Source organism: Periophthalmus magnuspinnatus, chromosome 22 (assembly GCF_009829125.3).
Source record: "Periophthalmus magnuspinnatus isolate fPerMag1 chromosome 22, fPerMag1.2.pri, whole genome shotgun sequence".
Lineage (NCBI taxonomy): Eukaryota > Metazoa > Chordata > Actinopteri > Gobiiformes > Gobiidae > Periophthalmus > Periophthalmus magnuspinnatus.
Genome location: NC_047147.1, coordinates 17,608,990 through 17,634,416, shown reverse-complemented (window position 1 = coordinate 17,634,416; position 25,427 = coordinate 17,608,990). Strand labels below are relative to the sequence as shown.

At 40.5% G+C, this 25,427-nt stretch overlaps 1 protein-coding gene across 3 annotated transcripts in view; it reads right to left on the bottom strand.

Annotated features, from left to right (window-relative positions):
• The window catches only part of kif26ab (kinesin family member 26Ab), a 93,412-nt gene that overhangs the window by 41,100 nt on the left and 26,885 nt on the right, over window positions 1-25,427 (bottom strand). For all 3 annotated transcript variants that reach the window (XM_033988376.2, XM_033988377.2, XM_055231095.1), the window contains exons 3-4: window positions 12,593-13,024; window positions 3,402-3,592 (exon numbers count right to left, since the gene is read on the bottom strand). In XM_033988376.2, the coding sequence (XP_033844267.2) occupies window positions 3,402-3,592; window positions 12,593-13,024 (623 nt within the window). The remainder of the gene's footprint in view (window positions 1-3,401; window positions 3,593-12,592; window positions 13,025-25,427) is intronic.

The window sequence follows — 25,427 nt, the reverse complement described above, 5'->3', positions numbered from 1 at the left end:
TTTTAAGTAATTCTTATTTGAGCAGGTTGAGCTATTCTTCCATTTCCAGTGCATCACCCTCACCTACTGTGCCAAGTCGTCCCATTGTCATCGTGCTAGTTGGAGCCAAGTAAAACACCACATTCTTGGCACAGGTTTATCTGTGGGATGAAACATGAGGTGTGGCTCTCACCTCCAGCCCTGATGCCCCTCTTGGACATGCTCAGGGGAAAAAAACAGGACCACCTCCCTCTAGACTTCTTTATCTGAAATTCTTTTGAGCGCTCATCCAAAGAAAACATGCTATCTCATAAATCTGTGTCAATCGTTAGCCCGGCCTATAAGGAACAAGCTCTTGGGACAGAGAGCAGGACACAGGAAGGAGAAGATCAAGAAGAAAATCTGGAATGTCTTCTTAGCAAAAAAAAAACCTGTTAAACTGTACAAAAAATAATAAAATAACTGCAAAAATTGAAAATGCATTGAATGAATGTCATATTATTCAATGCATTCCATCTTAAAGTGACAGGATGTAACTTTCTGAAGGTGGAAAGGCACTGGCGTGATTCCATGGAAATACAAAGTTCAAAACATTCTCCATAGAGATAGATCATTTTTAATGCCATACTGTGGAAGATTATAGCCAAGTCAGGTTTGTGGAGGTGCAAGCTCGGGCCGCTCAGGGTAAGGATGCATATTTTTCAGTGCAACAAAAACATTCATAATGAAAAAAAAAACATGCTTTTACTTCAGTGAAAAAAAGTTTTTTCTTTGGCAGAAAAAAGTCATATACTGTGGCTTTAAAATAAGAAAAGAAGGTAATACAATCCTTCCTCTTATATGTTTGACGCTAGAGGCAATTCTTGGCACAGCACTGACATACACAATTTATCCAAGCATGGAAGAATCTCCTGTGGTTTGAATAACTAAATGAGTAGGTTGAATTGGCATGAAAGGATAATATGAAATGTTTTGACACATTATGTGGTACACTTGGACTTAAAACAAATCTTACAAACTTTTTTCAACAGTGTTTTGCATTATGGCCATGCTGAGATATATTTTGTCAACTACTGTAAGCGCTGACCTCTAAACCTCCATCTTTCTTTTTGGGAAATGCTAACTCTATATTGATTCCCTATGGCTCAGTTGTCACAGTCCCCGGGTGCCTCTATCTGCCCCCACTTGCCCACCCCCACACACACCTCCAATGCCCAACTTCAATACTCCAATGCATCACTCTCCTCTGTCACTCCAGCCAGTTTCCTTTTCGGCGGCATTCATTATGGCATAGCGCTCCTCAGAGAGAAGAGGCAGGGGAATGTATGCACTGACCCACTGCCAGAGAAATCTATCACTGACAATGTGGCACACTGCAGCGTCCGGTCAGCCAGAGGAGCCTGATGGAGTCCCCAGGGGAGCCTCAGCCACCACAGCAGCAGAGCTAGAAGCCAAGGAGAGGAGGGAAGGTGGAAGTATGCTAAACAAAACAAGTAGTACAATGCGATAGACTAAACAAAAATAAAAATTAAAAAATAGCTTTGGATGGTGATTTGCAGAGGTGGTCAAGGGTGTAGTCTGTCTGAAGCCCAAACTAACAAGTGCAATATTTAAGCCAATGTTTGAGTATTTGAAGACAATGGAAGTGAAATTTCCATGGGTGGGATCAAAAAGTTGTTGGTTAGCATAGAGTCTGCACATATCTACAACTAAAGCTGGTTGATGCGGCAAAGAAAATGAATCTTTGTATAGACTGAGCACAATTTTGATACTGGCTTTACTTATTTATTGTTTAAACCACATAAATATGGAATTGGTCTGGACCCTGCTCCAAACCACTTGCACTTACTGACAGAGGACTGGCTGTGGACCTGGCAATTAAAAAGACCCACGCCCCTTCATGCTAGAAACCCCCCTGGAGGACGAAACCATTTATTATTGACCATTTTGGGAATCTTGCATTTGCCCAATTCATCAACACCACCAGTGTAGCAACCTGTCAGGAGCAGTCGGTGACAATAGTTCTGGGAATCAAACCAGGGACCATCTTGTAATGAGGCATAAGTACTAACCATTTTTTTCCCTCCACTTCACAACTACCAAAATAAATCGTCAAAACAACTGCAACAATCCTTATTACCACATAATCGGAAATCAGCCGTCAAAAAGTAACTCAACATGAAATTCCACAGAACAATAAGTGTCTTTAACCTAAGCCCCTTTCGTGAGACGCGCCCACTTGGTATCAAATTATGTAATAGTATTATCCATTCACGAGCACTGGAGCCTGCACTAGAGGTTCATTTAGCCTGATGATGATCCATATCCCAGAGCGTGCAGCAATTCATCCGCGTCAAGAGCAACACCTCCTTGGAATTGGTACCCCCCCATAGCAGTTAACTCCATGACCCTGTGGTGGAGACTGAGGCGAGTCCCTGCATATCTCCCTGTAGGATTACTTCATGTACACCTACACACAAGTGATGGCTCAATGCGCACTGGGCCTAAATAGTAAACATAGCGATCTAACATTTTAATCTGGTTTTGACAAGCGCAGTTAGGGTTATATGAGGGCTGCAAAATCTGTTTGGTAAAATCAAAATGCAAATAGAAATATTATAAAGTTTAATGTTAGTCATGATTATGTCAATATAAAATAGTTTTGAGTCTTCCACACTTAAATTATTGCTCAATCATAACACTGAATATCACATTTTTTCATAACATTACTTTTGAAATAAGGAGTAAACGAAGCGCCCCTGTTGTATTTTCGCATTTCACCACTAGATGTTATCTACGTTACTGCTGTCTGATAGTGTGCCCGCTTTAGCCTGACAGAAGACCAGGTGAACATGAACAAAGGCCAGGTGAGGGGGGCAAGGCCAGGTGAGCGGGGAATAGGTTTAACATTTGCCATCTATTAGTGAAAAAATGGCAGCTTTAGGTGATAAAAGAATTTTGTCACTCCTGAACATGGTAGTTAATGAAGGCTATATTACTTTTTTCTTATGTGACAAATGATCACATATGTCGATATATTTTTTACATTTTGTAGATAGTAAATATAAATATTGATCTAAAATTACTTTAAAACATGTCCATTCAATTCCTGTTCAAAACTGCAGAACTGATTCTCCGCTGATTCTCATTGTAAAACTTCATTTTCATTATTATTTTAACTGAAACTTTCTGAGCTCCCATGCTTCAAATGCAGGACAACGCAGGATTACTCTAACATGCATGAATCAATCAAAGCACAACTATGAGTAAGCAAATGATAACATAGTTACCAACCATTTTACAACCAAAACAATAAGCCAGTACTGCTTCAATTCAGTACATGTAAATATACTGACTGCAATCTGTTGTCTTAATGTAATTCTGACAAGAAGTATGCAATATGTATAGGGGGAGGGGCTTACCTAATGAAGAAGGATGTTGCCGTAGAGGAGGCGGGTGGGTGGGCGGAGACGCTGGGTGCTGGGATCCCCGAGTGGGTTGTGCTCCTCAGTCTACAGGGCGTTAGGGCGGTGCTAGTGGTCGTGGCAGTGGTCAAGGTGGTCATGTGTCCCTGCGAGGCTAATACATCCACTCCAGATGTCAAACCAGCAACCTAAAAATAAAAAAAAACACACACATTTTAAATTACTTTCTTCCAGTTCATTTAGCTTCACTCTTGTTTCCGTGGTTACAGATGGACAGGCAGATGTTGTGTCCAGTCACCAGCGCACGGAGTCAGCAGGTTCCACAGCAGAGAGCTCCCCTTGGGAACGACAAAGGCAAGGCTTTACCAGGGCTATGCTGGCTGGGGCTAACTGTAATTAAGCGATAACCCATGTTTAATTAGCAATGAAATCACTAGCGTCCACCCCACCCTGTTCTTGATTACATTTGCACTCCTATGGTTTAACAAAAGAGATGTATATATCTATTTAGTGAAAGTAACTGTTATGATCCTTGTCTGTAGACTTTACAAATGAGCAGATTTAATTATGATTGAGATTGGGTAGGCGTACAACAATCTGAAAATATATGGTGGGATTGAATTAACATGATGCGGGATTAACTGAAAATGGGCTCTAGACCTGCTTCAAGTACTCCTGGACTACTTCATAGACCGCTAGAATATCTCACTTGCTTGTTAATCATTGATACAGGAACATTTAAAACAAGAACACATGATCGTATAAGTCTAAGCGCCAGAACTGAAATCTGAAAAAGGGCTTTTGGCTGTTTTGCTTCACAAAAATGGAATATATTTCAAGGACAAGCAAAAAACGTAATTTAATAATCTGGTTACAAACTTTTACACTTATACCTGCACCTGTTTTTAATGTTTTAAATTCATTTTTCTGTATTTTGACAGGGCACCCACAAAAAAGAAGAGAGACTATTTATGATAGTTACTGGACAGATAGTGGAGCTATTACTGCTGAAGAGGGACTGTACTTTTGTTGAATAGCAGAGACATCACTTAATATATGCATATCATCCTATTTTCTTGTTTGTCAAACTAATTTGCCGAATTATAGGCACAGTAAGTAATATTTCTGGTAGATGGAGATGTGTTTGTTTTGACTGAAGAGTTCCGCAGTATGTATTAAACTTAGCTACTGCCACAGGGACAAGATCAGTAAGAAGACATGTTTTACAAGGTGGTTTCTTTAGCAATAACATCTGAACTCAAATAAACGCAAGATACATTTGAGGCTATAGCTAAGAAAGCAGCAAATGACAGACCTCACACCAGAAAAGTTGCATAATGTATATTTAATCTCTCCTATGAATAACCCCATCACAACTTTGCACATCCAGAAGAGCCACTTTTGACTATGACACGGGCCTTGTAAACAGTCCAAGCACTGAGATTTGTTCCATAGCTCAAATGTTTACGAGGTGTCAGCCCTGTATCTCCGATGGCACTCCCTGCTCTGGAAGGCAACGTATTCACAAACTCACCCCACGGCTACTGCTACTCCTGCCAAAAAGATGCACTGCAAACACCACCTGAACGCAGTCCTATCTGTCACTACTCAAACTGTTTAGCAACCAACACAATAGCCCCAACTTTCTTACAGACGAAGTAATGATTGTGCTGGCTAGACGCTATATGCTTCACTGGCTGCTAATAGAGCAACACAAGAGCTCCCGAGTCCTAATTATACAGCCTGTAGTCTACACTTTTCCAAATGGACAAAAGGTTAATCCTATGCTAAGAAGCTGGTGTTATCCTGCAAGACAGTGATCAATAGGGGCTGATGAGAACTGGTTTGAGGTAGAAATTGAGCAAATACAGACAGGATCATTAATAACATTGACACCTATGCGGTTGTGTAATAAAGTTGACATGTAATACGATAGAAAGTGCGTTCCATAAGACCCTTGAGTAAAACCCGTCTGTATATTTACCACCTATGTTTAGCCTATATTCACTAAAATAACATCCTTTAGCATTCTCTTTATAAAGCCACTCCAGTATATACACCATTTGTCACGCGCAGATGTAAGCTACACTATTTATAAGCCTGACATGTGAACACTATACATCATAAAATGGTGACATTACTCTGACAGTGAAGCAGGAGCAGGTTTTTGCACTGCAGACTTTCGCATTCATTTTAATAGAGCTGTACACTTATAGTCGTTAAGTTGATTAAGCGTTTGATGGAGGCTTAGCCAACCAAAATTTGTACAAGTGGACTAATTATTTCATTTAGATTACAAGGATTTATATGGAGCAACAGCAAAAAGGAGGAGTTAGTTAGGGAGTGAGTGAGTTAGCTGTAGATTTATGTAAAAAGGCAAATTAAACCCATGATTGACAAGTTTCCTAGAACTTTTTTAAACCTCCCGTGCAGTTGTAGTCTTGTGAGTGCACTTTGGGACAGATTTATAGAGATACATTATAGTTTTGAGAGCTTTTGCCACTCCCCCTTTTTAGTCAACTAATCAATCGGAGGAAATGTCTTTAGTAGACCAAAAATTTCTTTAGTCAACTACAGCCCTGCATTTTAACTGAAAAGCATTGAACTATATTTCCCAGAATGCCTAAGAGTAAAAACTACACATTAAATCCCGTGATGTGCTCCTGCAGCTTGTTATCACAGTTGAGAATCTTGGGTCCAGTTCCTCTCTCCCGGGACGTCATCATGGAAGCCCAGTCAAATATTCTGCTGTTATTTTAAACAACACTTTTAAATTCATTTCAACTGTTTGACAAAAATATTTCCTGCTTTACTCACTATCACGTCTATGAAATGTCTTCGCTGACTAAATGTATTGGCAGAAGAAGCAAAAAAGTATATTTCAAATCATTCCAATTCGTGTTTAGATTTGATAAGTCAACTAAAATGTCTGCGCTTGTGCTTATACTTTAGTCATTTTTATAGTATTTTTATAGTTTCATTGGCAAAATTATCACATTGTAGAGTACTAATGAAAGCTATGACAGAATGGCGGAATCTATTAGTTGCCAAGATTAACACTGTAAACTCTAGTTATGAGCTTTCCTGTCTGCTGGTCTCTAGTGCTGGGACCGGTTCAGACCAGGGGGAAGTGGACTCATAACATTCTGGCACCAAATCCTAAAGCACTTCAGTGACACCCGTACAGGAAGCCCGGCCGTCCAACCTCCAACGGTGCCCAGTCTATGCCAGCGCTCTGCCAGTTTTAAACCACACAGCTGCTCCTTAGTTCAGTGTTTGGCCTGAATGCATACACTCAACCTAAACACGAGTAATACAGACACACTCCAACTACGGGCGACCTGCCAAAAAATTCATATCACAGTTTTCTTAGTGCCAGATTATGATTTCAATTTTATCACCATTCATGCAAAGTTAGTATCTTTATATTGCCTTGTTGCAGTAACTGCATAGACTAGTGTGGCATCACTCATAGCGTTCAGTTGCAACCAAATAAAGCTTATCGATGCTAGCAGTTATAGCGGATAAGCGTTAGTTTAGCGGGGGCGGGCTACTAGCAACGAGGCTGTCAATGAACCTCTTGCTAACGCTAGTCGCAGCAAAATCAGGGAAAGAAGGCACCAGATTAGTACATTATTTATTTTCATATCTTGATTTAGGAACAGAATAGTGAAATAAAAACACTAGGATCATGTAGAGTGGGTTAATATAAGAGATAGACCAAAATATATCAGTTGGCCAGTATATCAGACAAGTATTTTAACTTTTCCAGCACAAGCCAATATTTTGTTTTGGTGGATTTGTTGCGACATATAGACAAAGCTTTATTTCAACACTTTAACACAAAGAGATATCTGCGCTAAATGTGCTACACTCTGAAAAGTTTGTGGTAAAAAAAAAAAGGTTTGGGAGAGTTTGTAGTAAATATAAATGGTAATAATTTCAGAAAAAGGACCCAAATCAGCCCTACATATTGGCCAGCGGTTGCTCTGGAACAGGCGGTATCAGTATCAGCCATGAATAAGCCCATATCGGTCGCTCTCTAGTTAATACAAACATTCAAAGACCAGAATGACGAGTCTGACAGCAGCAGTTACAGAGAGAGGGTCAAAGATTTTTCAATAGAAGTCAATTGGAACCAGACCTCGAAGAAACCACTTGGCGCCCATGCTCATTCCCTATATGGAACACGGTGGTTAGTGGGATAGCTATGTACACTTATATATACAATCTATGGATAAAGGCTTCTTCTGAAAGTTGCAAGTGGTTAAATTCAAATATTACTCACTCAGGGCATTGCTAAAGCAGGAGGAGTGGGTGGGACAAAAATGTTTTTCTTGTGAATCATGAGTCGTTTTCTAACAACATATCGCCCACCGCTAACTCCAACTATCAAGTGCTGTCCCCTTGCGAATTGAAAACAAGGGATTTTTTTAAAGTCTGCTAAGCCTCTCTGTTGGTTGGGTCTATCCCCTGGTCAGGTAATTAGAAGAACTGTCTGTTTGGGCTCAAAGTCACTAACGAGCTAGCCTTACACCCCCTAACCCCTCGAGCGCTCCCTGATCCCTCAGTCTCTGCCCCACTGGAGAAAGTGAGGGATGGACAAGAAGATAAATGAAAAAGTGTGTGCGAGGAAAGATAAAAGTGTTCCGTAGCTTGCCGGTTATGAAGTCTGAAAGTGAGCAGCGAATGTCGATGTCCTATCAACCCAGCCATCTTTGTCGTGCACAGGTTTTTCAAGACTTTATCTGACCTATGCGCCATGCGGTAAACAGACAATTGCTGTAGAAGAGGGGGAGATGCTGCTAATCTGGCCTATCGCGCTACCAACAGAAGTAGGGAATCACTGAGATGCCATATGCACTGCTCCTTCTTCTCAATGGTGTTTAATTAACAAAAGAAATGAATTGGCGATTATTAGTGGGAGATGGAAGAGGATGGATGCTTGCCCAACGCTTTTCTTCGTGGTGATAGTTGGTTAGATGCCATTCAAAACCAGCTGCACCAAAGGGAGAGGCGCCAAGATCTTCTGCCAGGTTTCAAATTGGTGGCAGTAAAGCAGGCTCCGGCGGTAATGGAAGAATGGGGAACTAGTGGAAGAAAGCATAGGTCAAGAATACCACTTGTGCTTTATAGATTGGCATATGTGCTGGTCGGGTGCCGGACAAAACATGCATGTTTAGGTGAACTGAATTGAAGAATTAGCAGCTTGAAAGTGAATTTGAATTTGAATATAACCAAACTTATATTATAGGGCAACAATCATTTAAAATCATTTCTTATCTGTGATGTCACTTCCGGGTCCATCAGCTGAATGAAAACAATGAACATGTTTATTAATTTCTTCTTTTTTCAGTGACAATACATCTCACGTAAAAAATACATTGCAGTCGTTTAAAGCGAACAAGATTATAAGCATGGATCTATGGTTATAACTGTGACCGAAATGTTATCTTAGAATATTACTACATTATTTACATATTTGATACAATGTGTGGTTAAATATGCAGTTTTGAAAAGTAACTGTCTGATGAATAAAGAAAAAAAACAAAGGTAGAAAAAAGCTGTGAAGTTTCGGTTTGGACCCCAAAGTGGCATCATCACTAAACAACTCTATAGAGCAGTTGACAACACCAGGCCGCGTTACAGGTCATATCTAAGGAGAGACAACCCTGCTCACAGTAAGAATACAAGGTACTGAGCAATAAAAACACCTTCAAATGAGAAAATGAGAGATGCAGGTGGAGGAAAGGTTACACAGTGCATCTTTAAAACGAGTAAAAACTTGGAAAGAGGGCTGTCTGGTTTTCAATTGGCATAGTATAGACAAAAACAGAAATCCACACTTTGCAGAAGGGGGAATAGATGGAATGTAGATCACATCGTTTCAGTGACCACGACCATCATACTCTATGTTAACCAGGTATTTCCCTAGAGAGTAAATCAAGGTGTCCAATCCCGGTTGGAGTGTGGGAGCGCCCGAGGCCCTCTCCAGCACGCTGACACACACTGAACCATTTTACACTCACTTCATCTCTGCCTCTTTGTCTGAAAAGCTCTGCATGCTTTTCAACCCAAAGTGACGAATTACAGCTTTTTGCTTTGGGCACTGCGGCCTCACTCCCAGTTCTCCAGATCTGATGTGGTTTTAGTCATTCTCTGGGCCTGCTTTTAATGAACCAAACACGTTGTAGACTTGAGAGACTGGTGCTGTTAGTAACTCTATGTCCTAAAGGGACGTTACAGCCTGCGTGCCGAGGCCCTGCTCTCAGCTTTGTGGCACCGGGCATCTCATTCCTGCCACTAATTGCTTTTAGACACCAGCCAGCGCCTCCCTCCTGTGCCAGCCTGTTTGATTTGCCCGGGATTGCATATACTATACGCAGTTGAAAGCTTTTGATGGGCCCATAAAGCATGTCTACTGGCACTTGTTGACGTTAAAAGGAGAATGAGGGATCTGTCTTTGGCATTTCACTAAAAGGAAAAGAAAAACACTAGCAAGAATTATAAGTGGTTGTAGTTAACAAGAGAGCTCAAATAATGTATTATTTGGATACGTGACATTGACATATTACAGCACTGGAGGCAGAGGCACCCATCTTCCATTACTTAAGATAATATGACAATGTATATTTTATTACACATTTCTTTAAAGTCAAGTTAATAATGTTTACTTTAATTTCAGTTAGGGTGGCTGATGTTGACAAAAATTAATATAATGGCTAGGGTTGTCAAAAAGCATCAAAAATGACAATCTAATTGATACTAAAACCAGTATTGAAACTAGATACTCATTTGAGGAGGTATCGAAAGTAAAAAAGAAACCCCAGTAGCAACAGTAGGTAGGTAGTAGGTAGAGTGTTTGTCCACTGATCCGAAGGTTGGTGGTTCAAATTCCACTCTCGACATAAAAATCATTGGTAGAGCAGTCAGATCCACTGCCCTTCAGGTTGCTAGTGCGATTCCAGCTCCCACAGATGAATGATGTCGTTGTGTCCTTGGGTAAGACACTTAACCCACCAAGTGTATGAATGGTTGAATGGTTCCTTGATGTAAAGTGCTTTCAGTGTCTTGATGGTGGAAAAGCACTATATATATTTATCAGGTTCACCGGATAAAAATGTACTTACCTCTGAATTTACTCCTGAACAGCTTTATCACATAGAATAGTGTACGCCCAATATGGCACCTACCTGGGCGACAAAGAAATAGTCTCATCGTGGTATCGGAATTGGTATTGAGTATCGAGTCTATTCATTAGTATCAAAATCAAGTTTGACATTTTAGAAACACTAAACACAACACTACAACACTATTTTTAGTAACCTGATGATGGTAATAGGTTTGCTATAATTTTATTTTTTCAGCTGTTTTTTGTGCAGTTTAAGATAGTTGCTAATATTCAAATTTGCATATCATGAAAACAACATTCACAATATTGTTAATAATTACATGTATTGTTTAACTCCAGTCCACACTCTACCAGCTGTTTCTCTTACCACAACACTACTTCTACTTGTCAACAAGAACACATCAGTAACCTGAAACACAGTTCAAATGGCTACTTCAACTTAAGTGTGTCAGCTCTCATTGCGGTAGAGCACTTCTAATCATTACCCCTTATGTCCTTCTCTTAAACTTCAAACACAAACATGAAGGCTTATCCAACATGGCGCAGAGTTATGGCTGCTCTGTCGGGTGGTCATTTGGCCTGGCCTTGGGGAGGAGGTCAGCAGATTAGTGTTGCCGTGACCTTTGACCCCACATGACTCAGGCTCCTTGACTACAGAGGAATGAAAGGTCAGATGTTCAGTCTGTTCTGACACACACTGACTGTCTGCTAGGTAGCGTCTGGAGATGTGAGGTAACTGCTGGAGACAAGACCTGGCAAGGTCTGAGGTGGACTAAGAAGCAGTCCTAACCTGTATTATAATCCCTTTCTAATATTTTATTTATGTTTTTGCTTTAGTGTTATATATTATGCAAAACTGACTCTTGTGAGCTTTAAGTCAAATTATAATGTTGTTACCTCGTCAAAAACATACTTGAACCTGTGTTTAGTTTCATTCACATGTTTGAATAACCTCTTTATTATTATTCTGCCTACATCTCCAAAGCTCAAAATGCTCTGTTCCACCTTATGATGTCATGAAGAGGTAATTTTCAAGTTAACATCCACCTTTTATCTTTTGTTCAGTAGAGATGAGCAATTCTGGGATCTAATTTTGAAATGATCCAAAATGATTCTAGTGAAGGTTTATGGAATTTAAAAACTAAGTGGAGCACTTCCTGTATTACCACATGACATCACAAGGTGGAACAGTGTTTTCCATTTGAGAGAAGAACTCAAAACACAGCTCTAGGTATATTTTTGGAATGAGGAAACAACATTCTAACATACATAGGAAAACAGAGTAATATATGTCCTTTAATCTGTAACGCCATCCTATTTCTTGGTAAATTTGATCAAGTAGAACGCAGACGATACAACTAAAACTTACAGTATAACCAGTCGGAATTCACACACACACACAATACCCCCTTATGTGTTTCACAACCAGTTAAGTCTTGTTATTTATTTCCTATGTCTATTTCTATCTATATATTTCATTCTGTAATTTGCACATTTAATACAATTCCTGTCTTCTGATAGTAGATTATCTATTCTGAGATGGAGCAGGAGGTAGTACCTCTATAGTATGCACAGGCAATATCCAAAAGGAAATATACAAATGCTGAACCTAATTTCTTATATGTGTGACTAGGTCTGTTACACTTGTATTACACCTACCAGGCCAGAAAATCTGCACAATAGCAATAGAAAACGTACATTACCTTCCCCCATGTCAATTCAACAGCTAGAGCCTAATGTTTTGTCAGCTCTATTCATTCTTATTTGCATTTTTTTCATAATTCAAAGGAGCTGTACCCATTTTTTTCATGTAATAAATTAAAAGTAGTTTTGCCTCAGTACAGATATATTGTAAAAACCGCTGTTAGGGTCAAAAAGAGGCAGCTGTGTGCTGCCTGCATGTAATTATTTCAGCAAACTACAAAGTAAGGCTGGTGCGCTGCTAGTTAGCTACTTGTTGTTAGCAGTGATTTGGTAGTTTGGAGCAGTTCAAGCATTTAAACTAATTCTGTTTTTCACATTTGTTCCAGTGCCTTTAAAATGAACATTTGCATACCGGCTTGGGCTGAGGCAGGAAGTTGTTGACCCTGGAAATGCTCCACATGCCTTCGAGGTACTGCTGTGCCTGGATGGTCACAGAGCCCAGGGAGCCAGTGAGCTGTGCCCCAGCCACTGTCACCTGGACACTGGCCTTAGACCCTGCCCCCTGGACCCGGTGCCTCTCCCCCAGGGGCAGCAGTGAGGGGACACTGCTGCTGATGGTGGTCGTCTGGTTTCTGGACATCTGTTTGGAGGCTGACACGGTGAACCTGGTTGGCTGCGGGAGGAAGGACGGTGCGGAGGTGAGGGTCAGGACTGGAGTGTGGAGTGTGTGGAGGGCCTCCTGCCTCAGCTGCTGCAGAGGAGTGGAGCACACCTGACAGTTGCCCGCCTCATGGCTCCCTGACGTCTGGAGCTGATCGAACAGGAATGATGTGTAGCCCGGGTCCTGCAATGTAAACACAACACAGGCGGTTAAAGGGAGAAATAGAAATAATATTTGGTTTGCATCAGTTAAAACATAAACTCGGGTCTAGAACATATATGTTGTTAATTATTGTCATGCCTTCTTGAAGTCGCTGGATGTACTAAATGTGGTGAAAGTGAATTTTGAAAAAGTTATTGGTTACAGATTTTATTTTAACAGCTCCTGAAATACCCTGCAGTGAAACTTAAAGGCCCACTATGTAACTTTTCTTCATCCCCATGGAGATGCTATTGTTTGGCCTTGAGTGTACCACAGTAAAACATTACACTTATATCTATCTCCATGAAGATGCGTGCTGACGCCACCGGGCCAATTTTCAAGTTATGACCCTGCACACAGTGTTTTCAATCAGTTTTGGAGCAGTAAATACCCCTGTACTCCTGTAACTGAATAAATGCAAGATAGTTAAATATGTTTAATGCCATACAGTGGAACATTCCAGGTAAAGAAATAGCATCTCCACTGAGACAAACAGGTGCCTCAGAAATTATACTTTTTAGGCAATATTTGAAACCCCACATGATGCTCCAATACAACTGAATTTGAGGCCCTGTTTTTCAATACTGAGGTCATTGTGAGCGAGAGACCTGGAAATTGAGTATGATTATCTTCCCCATTTCCTCAACTCAACTGTCTACCAATTTGTGGCTCTACTTGAAGCATCCTTGATCTACGCATTTTTTATTGCTCATATGTGTGTTCCTTGTCTACTCCAAAACACATCCTTTACGGCTTCCATTTTGTTTCCCTGTATCTTGTTTTGTTTCGTGCACACAACGTAAAACCACTGATCATGTTCAAGAAGCTGCAGCCAAGACCAAAGACAGACATTCAAAGGCAAACCCACAAAGGAATTCTCTGCGCTCCAAAAACATATCTTTGTTTATGTTTTCATTAAGTTGGCATCAAAAATAATGTATGCAGGAGAAAGGCGGGCTTATATCTGCTTTAAAGAAGATGTCCAGTGGAGTTTTGTCCTTTCTCTCTCCTTAAGCAGACTCCCTGGGTTGTCCCGCAGTGTTTGTTGTCATCACAAAACAAAACAACAGCTGAGGTTCCTCCAACTCCCATGACATTTACATATGATAACAAACCCAGCATGCTACTTATATTAGAAACTATTATTTGAGGAAATATGGAGACAAGAGACAGAGAGACGGGACGGTGGGTGAGTATAGCCAGAATATGTATTGAAGTAAAAGGTAATGGTTCAAGAAAAAACTGTATTTCAAGAAGTATTAGTACTCAAGTAAGAGTTGTTGTGAGAGTAGCTGCCTGGACAACTGCAACTGATTTTTATTTTGAAGTTAATGTAATTGGAAGGTTAGTTATTTCCAGAGAATAGACCACAAAAAAGGAAACAAACAGTGTAAGAAAACACATATGTTCAAATCATTTCATATTGTCAATGTAAAACTTTTGTCACTTGAACACTTACTCGCAGTGGTAAGAGTAACCAAAACGTTTACCCAAGTAAGAGTACCATTACACTCAATAGTCTTGAAAATATACCTGAAAACTACTGCACTGAATGTACAATTAAAAAAATACTCGAGTAAATGTACTTGAGTAAACACAACTACCCACCACTGCACAAAGGGCTGTTAGCGAAGTCTGTTTTGAGACCCGCACACAAACAAGCAGACAAGAGGGTCTCCTAAGAGGCATTAAGGGCCCGACGCGGTCCAGCCCAGCGGAGTCCTGGCTTGAGACTGAAGCTGATAGCCTGTGCGTAAATGTTTATGAGAGCTGTGCTGCGTCGAAGCTCGGAGGTGATCATGAAGACTGAGGAGTGCAGAAAAAATGGGATAATGCAGTGGCACTTAATACGCCGTGCCCCGGTAGAGCCGCAGAGTATACAGGCAGGGCTGGAGGGCTCTAAATCTCTTCCACTGAGAGCAGCTCAATACCAGGACTTATGGATGACCTGCTTGTACAAATACTCAACAGAACCACCAGGGGGCAAATAATACAGAGTTATCAATGATGGGGGTGTGAAAGAGCCATTCATTTTGATTATAATAAGATGTGTTTTAGTTCGTATTGGCAGTAGTCTCTGTGGTTACGTGCACACTCAGAATTTGAGATTTTTGGAGTTTGAAAAGTATTAAAAAGCCATGTAATTAGCAAAATCGTCTGGTTTGTGTCTGCTCATGGTCTGTCAGAACACACATCTGATTTTGTGGTTTGCGTGTGATCTAAATAAAATAAAAAGAAGTCCAGAAGTCAGGTAATAATAAGAATTTACAGTAAACATATAATAATAATAGAGGGTTACTCAAATCTGGGTATGTTTTTGATGAGGTAACAGCATTATAACATGGCCTAAAGCTCAGAAGAGTCTATTTTCCATAACTGTCAACAAAAATAAAAACTGGAGATACTAACTGACACATGGCCAGCTTAGGATGTCTCATGAACACAGCTTTGGACAGAATATCTGGATGATGACAGAAATGCAGCAGTGAGTACTTTTAAACCACACCATGGATTTAACTGTAAGGAGCTTATGACAGAAATATGATCTGAGAACGAAAACATTTGATCCGGCGCAATCTTTGCATGTGACAAGATCATATATCCTCATTCTATACTGTAGTCACCTCAATGTATTCTCTATGGACACTCTTAACCAGCCTGTTCACCCTTTTACCCTTGGTCCAGCCCTTTACCCACCTCGGGCCACTGGCTGATGTGAGAAATCAATTCTTCCTCCGTGCGGCCGCGCATTGTTAGGTGTTGATTTAAGGGAGCTAATAAAAAGAGGGACAAAGCCACATCCCATCTGCTCCTCGTGGTGGAGGTTAGGGAGCGGTCCACCTTCTGTACTGCTGTCTATAAAGCCATGTGCCTGGACAGAGTGAGCCAGATTGAGTCAGGGGTCAAGGCTATAGGACTAAGCAGCAGATGATGAGAAGAAATATAAAGAAAACCGCAAAAACATTAATCGTGGTGGAATAACTTCTATTAAAGGGCCTGTACATGACCTCTAACCATGAGTGAGGAACATGTTTTGTTGGATTTTTTAGCCCTGCCCACTTTCCACCGCTGTGATATTACACCATGACACAGAAACAACTGTCTGGGATAGTGACATACAGTTATTTCCTTATGGTTCCCAAATTTCTGCCTACTATTTCTGTCACTCTTGAAAATGCAACATAACAGAGAATAAAGTGTCTAAGATGGTGTCAGGCAGATGGTTTCCCAAGATTTTTTGCAACAATGAATCTGACTGGATGAAAAACACTAACCCTAGCAATTCATTTTTATTTATATAGCACACTGTCAGCAGCTTTTGTATTAGTTAATTAGTTAAAATGAGTATAATTATATGTTACAGTCTCAGTTTTGTTCTTATTTAGCAGCTTTGACCATACAATACATAAAGAGCATTTATCTTGACAAGATTATATCAGGTACAGCGAAAAGAAAAGAAACTTGCAGAGTAATGTTTCAAAAAAGGGTATAAAGTAGGGCTGTCAAAAGTATAAAAAATCAGATACTAATCGTTACTGAAACTAGATACTAATTTGAGCAGGTATCGATACTAAAAACGTCACATTCACAAGACAGAAATGAACCTTTCCTGAATAGCTTTAGAATGATCTTGAGCTGTGTCAGGACAAGTACAAGACCAAATAGACAATAGACAACGGACCACTATGGAGCGTACCTGGACGACTGAAGGATAACACAGATATAAGGCCACATAGTAATATAAAAGAAAGTACTATGATTTCATGTGAAAATAACATTCTATTGTCTAAAAAAGAGTGTTGTTTTATTATCATTGTGGTATCGGAATCGGTATTGAGTATCGAGTATATTAATCAAAATCAAAATTGAGTTTGACATTTTAGTATTGTAGTCTAGTAACACTAGTATATCATTATGTACTTTTGTGGTTTACAGTTAATTGGTGCAATATTTGAGCCCAGACTTTTTCAAGCACATTTCTGATGGATTGCAAACAAAAATCAGATTTTTCTTTTTTGCAATCTGTCAGAAAAATATCTATATTCATTTTTATACCCTTATTTTAATCAATAACTGAAGTATATCAAAAACAGGGATAACCTAGAATTAAAGACCAACACCAAGCAATATTTTTTTTATTTGCTAAGAGACAAACCAACAAAGTTCTTGACATGAAAAAAGCTTTATTATATAACCCAACTTTTAGGCGGCACTGCCTTACAACTCAAAGTAGATGAATTTCTTTGAGAGCTACTGAGAAAAACACAAAGGAGCTAGAAAACAGGACTGCACCCAAGACCAAAGCCATAATGTTTCTTTTATTACACCTATGATATATTACTGACAAGGGCAAGTGGGTGTGAAGAGGAGCAGTGCATCAGGTAACTATGTAAAGCATGATCATCAATGCATTCTGCGAGTTCAAAGCATTTTCTAAGAGGTACACCGTCACTGCAGGGCCCAGCTATTGTTGAGTTGGGATGGTGTAAGTTTTCAGTGCTGTGAAGAGGGGCAGGGGTGCTCGGGCAGACGGAGAGGCCGGAGGGTGGGTCTGTCTGCGGGTTTACTGCCTGTCACCGCATGGACATCTTTATTCAACTCTGGGGATGGTCACATCAGATGGAGTAATTTTGGAAAGTAGGGCAAAAAAGAGGGAGAGGAGGAGGAGGAGGAGGAGGAGAGGAGACGCTATAACATGTCAAAAGATATGGTCAGAGAGGATTGGAAGTGGTTTTCGAATGGTTGCATTTTTATATAGCGTTTTTGCAGCTTCGAGGCACTCAGAGCACTTTACATCAAGAAATGACTCACCCATTCACACACACATTCATACAGCAACATACACAGACACTGGGGGTGAGGTGGGTTAAGTGTCGTGTCCAAGGGCACAATCACAGCTTTCATGTGTTGGAGCTGGAATCGCACTACTAACCTGTCGAACAATTTTGTTTCTGAGATAGCTTCCAGTTTCCATACACTTGATTAATCTGTGTCCTAAGGTATGAGCTAAAAATGTTCAAATCAAGTATAGCGCTTAATGATAACAATTCTAATGCTGATTTCTCCTTAAAGGCACAGCATGTAACTTTCTGGAGGTGGCAGGTGGTATCACATATCACCTTCCATGGAAATAGAAAGTTAAAATAATACTCTGGAACATTCTGCATGGCGATAGATAAGTTTTATGCCATACGGTGGAAGATAATAGTCAAAGAAACAACATTTCCATGGAAAAAATCTGTTAGAAGCCCTCCTCCAAGCTAAAAAAAAAGAGTCAGGTTTGTGGGAATGCAAGTCTGTTCAGAGTAAAGACACATTCTTTTCAAAGTTTTTCAGTGCAATAAAAAACCAACATGAAAAAAGTACCCACTCCTGTTTTTATGGGTTAAATCACTTGCTTTCTCACTATACCAGGCCTAGTTCAGAATTTAGAATGGCTTGGTGAAAAAAGTACAATTTAAAAATCTAAAAGCAATGAGAAATGAATGAAAAGTTATGCTGCTTTTTTTCTAGTGTCGTTTGAAGATGGGTAGAAAAATGCAAACCTTCACTTCAGAAATGCAAAGCTAACTCCAAAGTTCAACAGTTCAACATGACATTGTTACATCATTGGAAGCAAAAGTTGAACGGTGCATTTTGAAACTTCTAGAACAGAGTTTTGACAATAACAACCCAAACAACAGTGTCACAGCAGGCTGACAGCTCGTGCAATACTTGTCAGAAACTAGTCCTGTGCTCCTATGATGAAACGCACTGCAGTGGCTCCAGGAGTTAGACCGCACCATCTCTCCTCCGCCTTGATGGGGAGTGTCATCTTTGCCCAGGGGCTGATGGGAACAACCTGAAACCACTTACGGATGTGGAGACGGGGGAAAAAAAACATGATTTCTCTCCAATTCCTGTAACACAAGAAGCAAAAGTCGCACCGGGATTTTTGGCCTAAATCACACCCCATTTACAGCGGCTTGTCGGTACACCTCTTTCTCCCTCTGAGCGAACAAAAGTGACTATTTCTGCAATGGTTGGCCTCTGTGATGTAGAGCAACCCAGGCTGACTTAAATCAAGGGAAGGTCATAGTAATTTGAAATGCATGAGGCCCCTCGCCAGTCAAGAGACTTTTAGGCACGCTCCATTGAAAGTAAAATAGTCTGGGAAAGCATATTTTCTCTTCCGCTTTGAGGCCGACACCTATTTCCCAGGCATTAGAGCTGCAGCAGTGAGCAGAGAAGAGAGGGAACGGCCAGTGCAACTATAACATGACCAAACATAAAGGCAAGTGTTCTGCCGTTGGAACATTTGGGGTAAATATTGTTTTATGGCCCCAGATGTAGTTCACATTTAAACATCGAGTCGAGATTCAATTCCAGATAGACTTTATGGTTCCAAGAAAAGTGTCTAGATAAAATAAGAAAACTGTCTGATAAGAGACATCACTAGGTATTGGGTAAGTTTCCCAGTACCCAATGCAATTTTTATAGTAAAATCATAAGTAAAAAAAAGTAAATATGTTGTTTTCACACAAAATAATGGTAGTTTCTCGAGTAGTTCCATGTTGCCTATAGTTTTGATATAGTTTTAGTATTGATTAGTATCCAGGTGAAAACATTTTTGCAATGCTAATAGCCACTCTACTGTAAATATTTGTTTCCATATCCAACAACAAGTTTCTCCCTAAAGTTAAAATTCCCAGCAGCAAAATATTTAAAGTCACCATGTGTAATTAGACTGGCCGACACTCTTCTGTTGTATTCTCACATGTCACCACTAGATGCTTTCTATGTTACTTCTGTGTGATTGTGTGCCAGTTTTGGCCTGATGGAAAAACACCACAGAGCAGGGGTTTCACATGTGCCATGTACTAGTGAAAAAAAAATCAAATAAACTTGTGGATGGTAGCTGTAAGATAGCAAAAGCAAAAGCTATCTCTTTTTTTTATTATTCTAAGGGGGGAAATTGTACGATAGCTGCTTCTATTCCAAAAATCCTAGAATTGCCCCAGCTACTACAATTATACTGCCAAATCTGAAATCATGACATTCATTACAGGTGTGAGAAGAACACACACGAAAAAAGCAGATTAGCTCCTCGTATCCATTTTATAGTAAAATTCTTCCTAACAGTAATAACCTAGTTTCATTCCCCTATTACTTACACATCCTGCACTTTCGCTCACGTTTTACTCTTTTACTCCACTAAGCCAATCTGTCACTGCTCTGTGTCTGTTCCCACCAGCAGCAGTCCTGTTTACACATCACAATACTTAAGCACTTCCTATGAGCGCATATCTTGTAAAAGTCTGGCCCACCGCACTGCAGCTATAGCTCTCGCTCTCCCCAGCTAACCCTAACCTAAGCACGCTACTGTTTACCCCCTTAGACAAACTGTTGACCCAGCCACCCAGCGTCTGCACTGGTCTCTGGAGAATTGGACCTCCATAAACCGCAGGGGCCCCCGGTCTAGAGGTCCTGATCCTTGGGCGCAACATAGGAGAAGCTAGCATTCCCACAGATAGAGGAGACCATAGAAAAACTAGTGCAGCTGTTAGCTTAGCTCCTGGTCAGCATGGGGCCAGATTGTTGGTGTTTTTTGTACGTCATTACATACTACCTGAGACTAGAAGGAGTCAGTATTCCTGTACTATAGTGCTCGTATGAAAAAGTAAACTACATATGTGCAATCTGCTCATTCATATTATTGGAAATAGGACAAGTCGGTATGAGAAAAAAAGTGTTTCTCTCGTATTAATACCAATTTTTTATTTGATTATTTAAAGTGATATTATGCAACTTCCTGGAGAAAAAAACATACTTCTAAACATTCTCTATGGAGATGGGTAAGTTTTATGCCATACTGTGGAATATTATAGCTAAGGGAACAACATTCTGAAAACAACCTCCTCTGGGCCAAATAAGAGTCAGGTTTGTGGAGATGCAAGTTCACTCAGAGTAAGGACACATGTTTTTCTATGCTTTTCAGTGAAATAAAAACATCCATAATGAAAAAAACATTTATTTTTTCGCACTCCAAAGTCTGAACTCTGCTCCAAACCTCTTTCACTTAAAATGACCAAACCTGATCATTGACAAGTGGAAATTACTGAATCTCAGTTAACACAAGATTAGCAACATGTACTATCCCTACATTATAACTATTACATAAACTCGCACATTCCAGTGTCATTTTTGCCTACCCCCATCCTAATTAAAAATCTTGTCATGCCGTCTTAAACCAACCAATAGGCCCCTAACAACTAATTCACCCTGTGTTCTCCTTTCAACCCAACCTTAGAAAAACTTGAAGACATCTTTGCGCCTCAGATCTGGGACACGGGTCGTTAAATTTAAGCACTACTAGCTTGGAGGCAGGGAGCACAATGACTCAGGATGTGACACTAGCATGCTAGTTAGTGTGAAGGGAAACGCCTATGGTAGAACACAGATCAAACAGATGTCTTCTGCTATGTGCTGCTGACTTTACCCGATTAAATGGAGTTTTTATAAGGCCATTTCCACACAAAGCACTGTCATTATCTGGAACAAAGTATTCTTACATGGAAGTAATACCCAACTTACCCCAGATATTTCTTTTGTAAGCGCTCATTTTGGTCCACTTATTTGAAAAAGTAGCACATTTGTACATTTTTTTGACTAAGAGTTGAGAATAAAATAAAAAACATGCGTTATCTTGGCTACCATTGATTCACTATGCATACTTGTCAACGCTAACAGCTCATTGCTTCTGGGAATACAGTGAAAGTGGCTATTTTAGCACAGGCTTTGTTTATTTACACAGTGAAACAGCCCCAAAAAGACAAACACATTAAATGCAGCGAAAAGCAAAACTAATTGGAACATAAATAAATATTGACATTAACGCTATGTTTAACGGGGCAGAGATTGTTTCAAGATAGAATACAAGTTTGAAGTGAATTGCTAAACCTTTTGTTAGGGTAGGCGATGATTAGACCAATTCTGTGTTTTTCATTTAGCTAAAATTATCTGAGGTTGCTATGTTGTTGCTATGTTTGGGATTCTGCAAGCGAGGCAATGCAATGATTAAAACAACTGACTTTAAGCAACAAACTTTTTTCCGTGATAAGAGAATTGCATGCAAAACAGCATCAGATAGTCTAGCAGCGCAGGTCCTTTCAAGAAAGTCAACAACATTAGCACACAATTACCTTGTTTCGAGTAGCGCGTTGGAGATTTTTTCATTAGTATTCCATTAATAGGGGAGCAGAGGTAAGGTGTCCTCCTGCCTGGCTGCCTATACTTCAAATGATGGATCCTCACCTCCCTCTAAACTGTCTCACAGCACATGCAAATAGGCCTTTTACCCCTCTGTGACATTTTCCACACTTCATAGCGCCACCTGTCTGGGGTATCACTTTGAGGGTGACCAAGCATTACTGACAATATGCAAAGAGGCACGCAATGAGAAGAATGGAAGCTGTAAATATTTGTGAGCAAATTTCATCTGTTCTGTTTACATGCGTGAGTGAGAGCCGAATTGCAAAGCGGCTCGAGCTAATGGTGCATTCAAGTGGTGGGTATTGACCAATAGACGGGAATGTTGATAGAGCTAAATGCTAACAGGAAGTGTAACCATTGTTTTTGTTGTGAATATCAACAATGCAAATATATTTCTGCATTGCTTTCATGCTTCATATTTGCAGTAGTTTGGTTTAAAGTGCCAGTGCTTGATAATACAAGATAAAATGTGAACGCTCTTGTTATGTCCTTGGGCAAGACATGTCACCCACCAAACCTACGGGTGAATGAGTGTGGTGTGTAAGTGATTGGTGGTGACTGGAGGGGCCGATGACGCAGATTGGCAGCCTTTCTTCTGGCAGTCTATCCTAGGGCAGCTGTGGCAACAATAAATTGTGAAGTGAATTTGAACATCTGGAAAAGCGCTACAGGACGGATGTTTATTGTTATATTGTTAGCGACAAGGTGGGGTTTTCAAACATACCAAAAATTATACTGAAACTAGATGTTTCAGTATATAGTTCATTTGATTAAGCGTTGATACTAAAAAGCAGCAGTCTAAGCAGGGACTCCCAGACTTCCCTCTCTGCACGTTCTCCAGCTCCTCCAGTGGTACCCCAAAGTGTTCTCAGCTCCTTCTTTACCACAACAAACCGATACAGCGACCGCATCACTGCAGACGCTGCACCGATCCGCCTGTCAATCTCTTGCTCCATCCGTCCCTCACTCGTGAACAAGACCCCGAGATACTTGAACTCTTCCACTTGAGGCAGGGACTCACCACCCACCCGGAGAGGGCAAGCCACCTTTTTCCAGTTGAAAACCATGGCCTCGAATTTGGAGGAGCTGATTCTCATCCCAGCCGCTTCACACTCCTCTGCAAACTGCCCCAGTGCCTGCTGCAGGTCCTGGCTTGATGAAGTCATCAGGACAACATCATCTGCAAACAGCAGAGATGAGATCCTGTGGTTCCCAAACCGGACCCTGTCCGGCCTCTGGCTGCGCCTAGAAATTCTGTCCATATATCTGTCCAATATACTGAACACAACCAGTGACAGAGGGCAGGCCTGGCAGAGTCCAACATGCACTGGGAGCATGTCTGACTTACTGCCAGCAATGCGAACACAGTGTGACCCGGTTTCCACAGAAAGGGAAACACTGGGAACCGCTATTACTTTTTGACAACCAAAATGAAGACAACACTGTATATATTGTTTGGTTTTTTTTACCTTTATGCTTTGTATAAACAACTATAGCGTGTTGCCTATGAAATCCATGAAGCAAAATATCTGCATAAATATTTATTTTATCTGGTTAATGGGACTTCTTCTCCAGAACTTTTGCGCACAGCGTCTGCAAATCAGAGCTGTAGTCACTTTCATCTTTACACAGGACTGCAAGCTGTCATCTGTGAGGAGGTGTTTGTTTTTAACATAGTTCTTGGTGGAAAATAGCGACTCACTTACATATGTGGATTTGAAGATCAACAGGACTCCAAATGCATATTTCGTCATATTTATGTAAGTCTCACTCCATTTTTGACTCTGAACAAAAGTGGCCTTCTGACGGGCAACATCTTCAAGATCCTCTGTCAAGCGTTTGAATTTGGACACCCACATATTTTTGTCAGCTATGTCAGACAGCTATAGCTCCAGATCAGGTTGACTTAACACCTGCAAATGCGTTTTGGGTGGTGTTTTAGCGGGTACATATATAAGGAGGAAAGAGCCGCATGCAGCTCCGGAGCCGTATGTTGCTGACCCCAGGTCCAGAAAAATCGACTTTTAAAATGATCGTTGTGGTATCAAAAAATCGGTATTAAGTATTGTGCCTACTCCTTGTGATGTATTCAAATGAAGTTTTAAAACACTATGACAAGGCACATATCTTACGTCTATTTATGAAATTATTGATATAGTGATAAAGCATACCATACATAAAACATCCATCTCCATTAAAACCAAAAATGACACCAATTCTGCTGCCCTCCAGGTTAAACATATATAGACTCATGCATAATCACTTTGCCTACCGGCACCACGACCACCAGTGACCTCCCATAATGATATGTCACCTCTCCATATGCCTGGCCCATTTATCAGCTCGCAGTGGTGCAAAATTAGACTTTTTATACAGCGCCGTAATGACATGAAAGCTTCACTCAGCCTCTCCGTACATGAGGTGGGCGAGCTGTGTGTTTGTGTATCCACCACTCCATCCAATCCATCACTCCAGCCTTTCATCACTTGCCTAGTTAATTACCTTTTCCTGTTCGCTTGCGCATAGAAAAAACAAGTGCCGTTTTTAGACTGTTTCGACAGACTTCATCCCCGCTGTCCTCCCCTGTTCAACGTATCGCGCCGCCATACCGACCCAAGGCAAGATTTAGGACCCAGATCCATCAAGATTTCAGTGTATACATAGTTAGCAGTGCAGGGGGGTCCAGGCAGCTGCTTGGCTCACCTACAGGGAGAGCTTCGACAACTGCAGGAAAAGCAGGTCCATTTGACAGCTATAGTCTCACAGTTATTGTAATGCAAGCAATGTAATGTAAATGGTGTTATCTGTTCCAAGAATTGTATATATAGTGATGTTTTGCTATGGTTACTGCTACTATGGGCGACAAACTTATATGGGATTCATGACATTCAATAGATCCATAATATTTTATGGAGATAGGGGTCAACCCTGGTCAGTATATAGATGTTAGGGATTTCAAGGACCAGTTCAGTTAAATGACCAGGTTAAACATATGTGGATTTTAATTTTAGACATTTTTATTACAAATTCTATGTAATTAATATAGAATAATGGTTTATGTGGCCAAGTATGACATTATTACTTTCAAGAATCTGAACGCTACCAATTACAAAAGTATGTCACGGAAAAATTT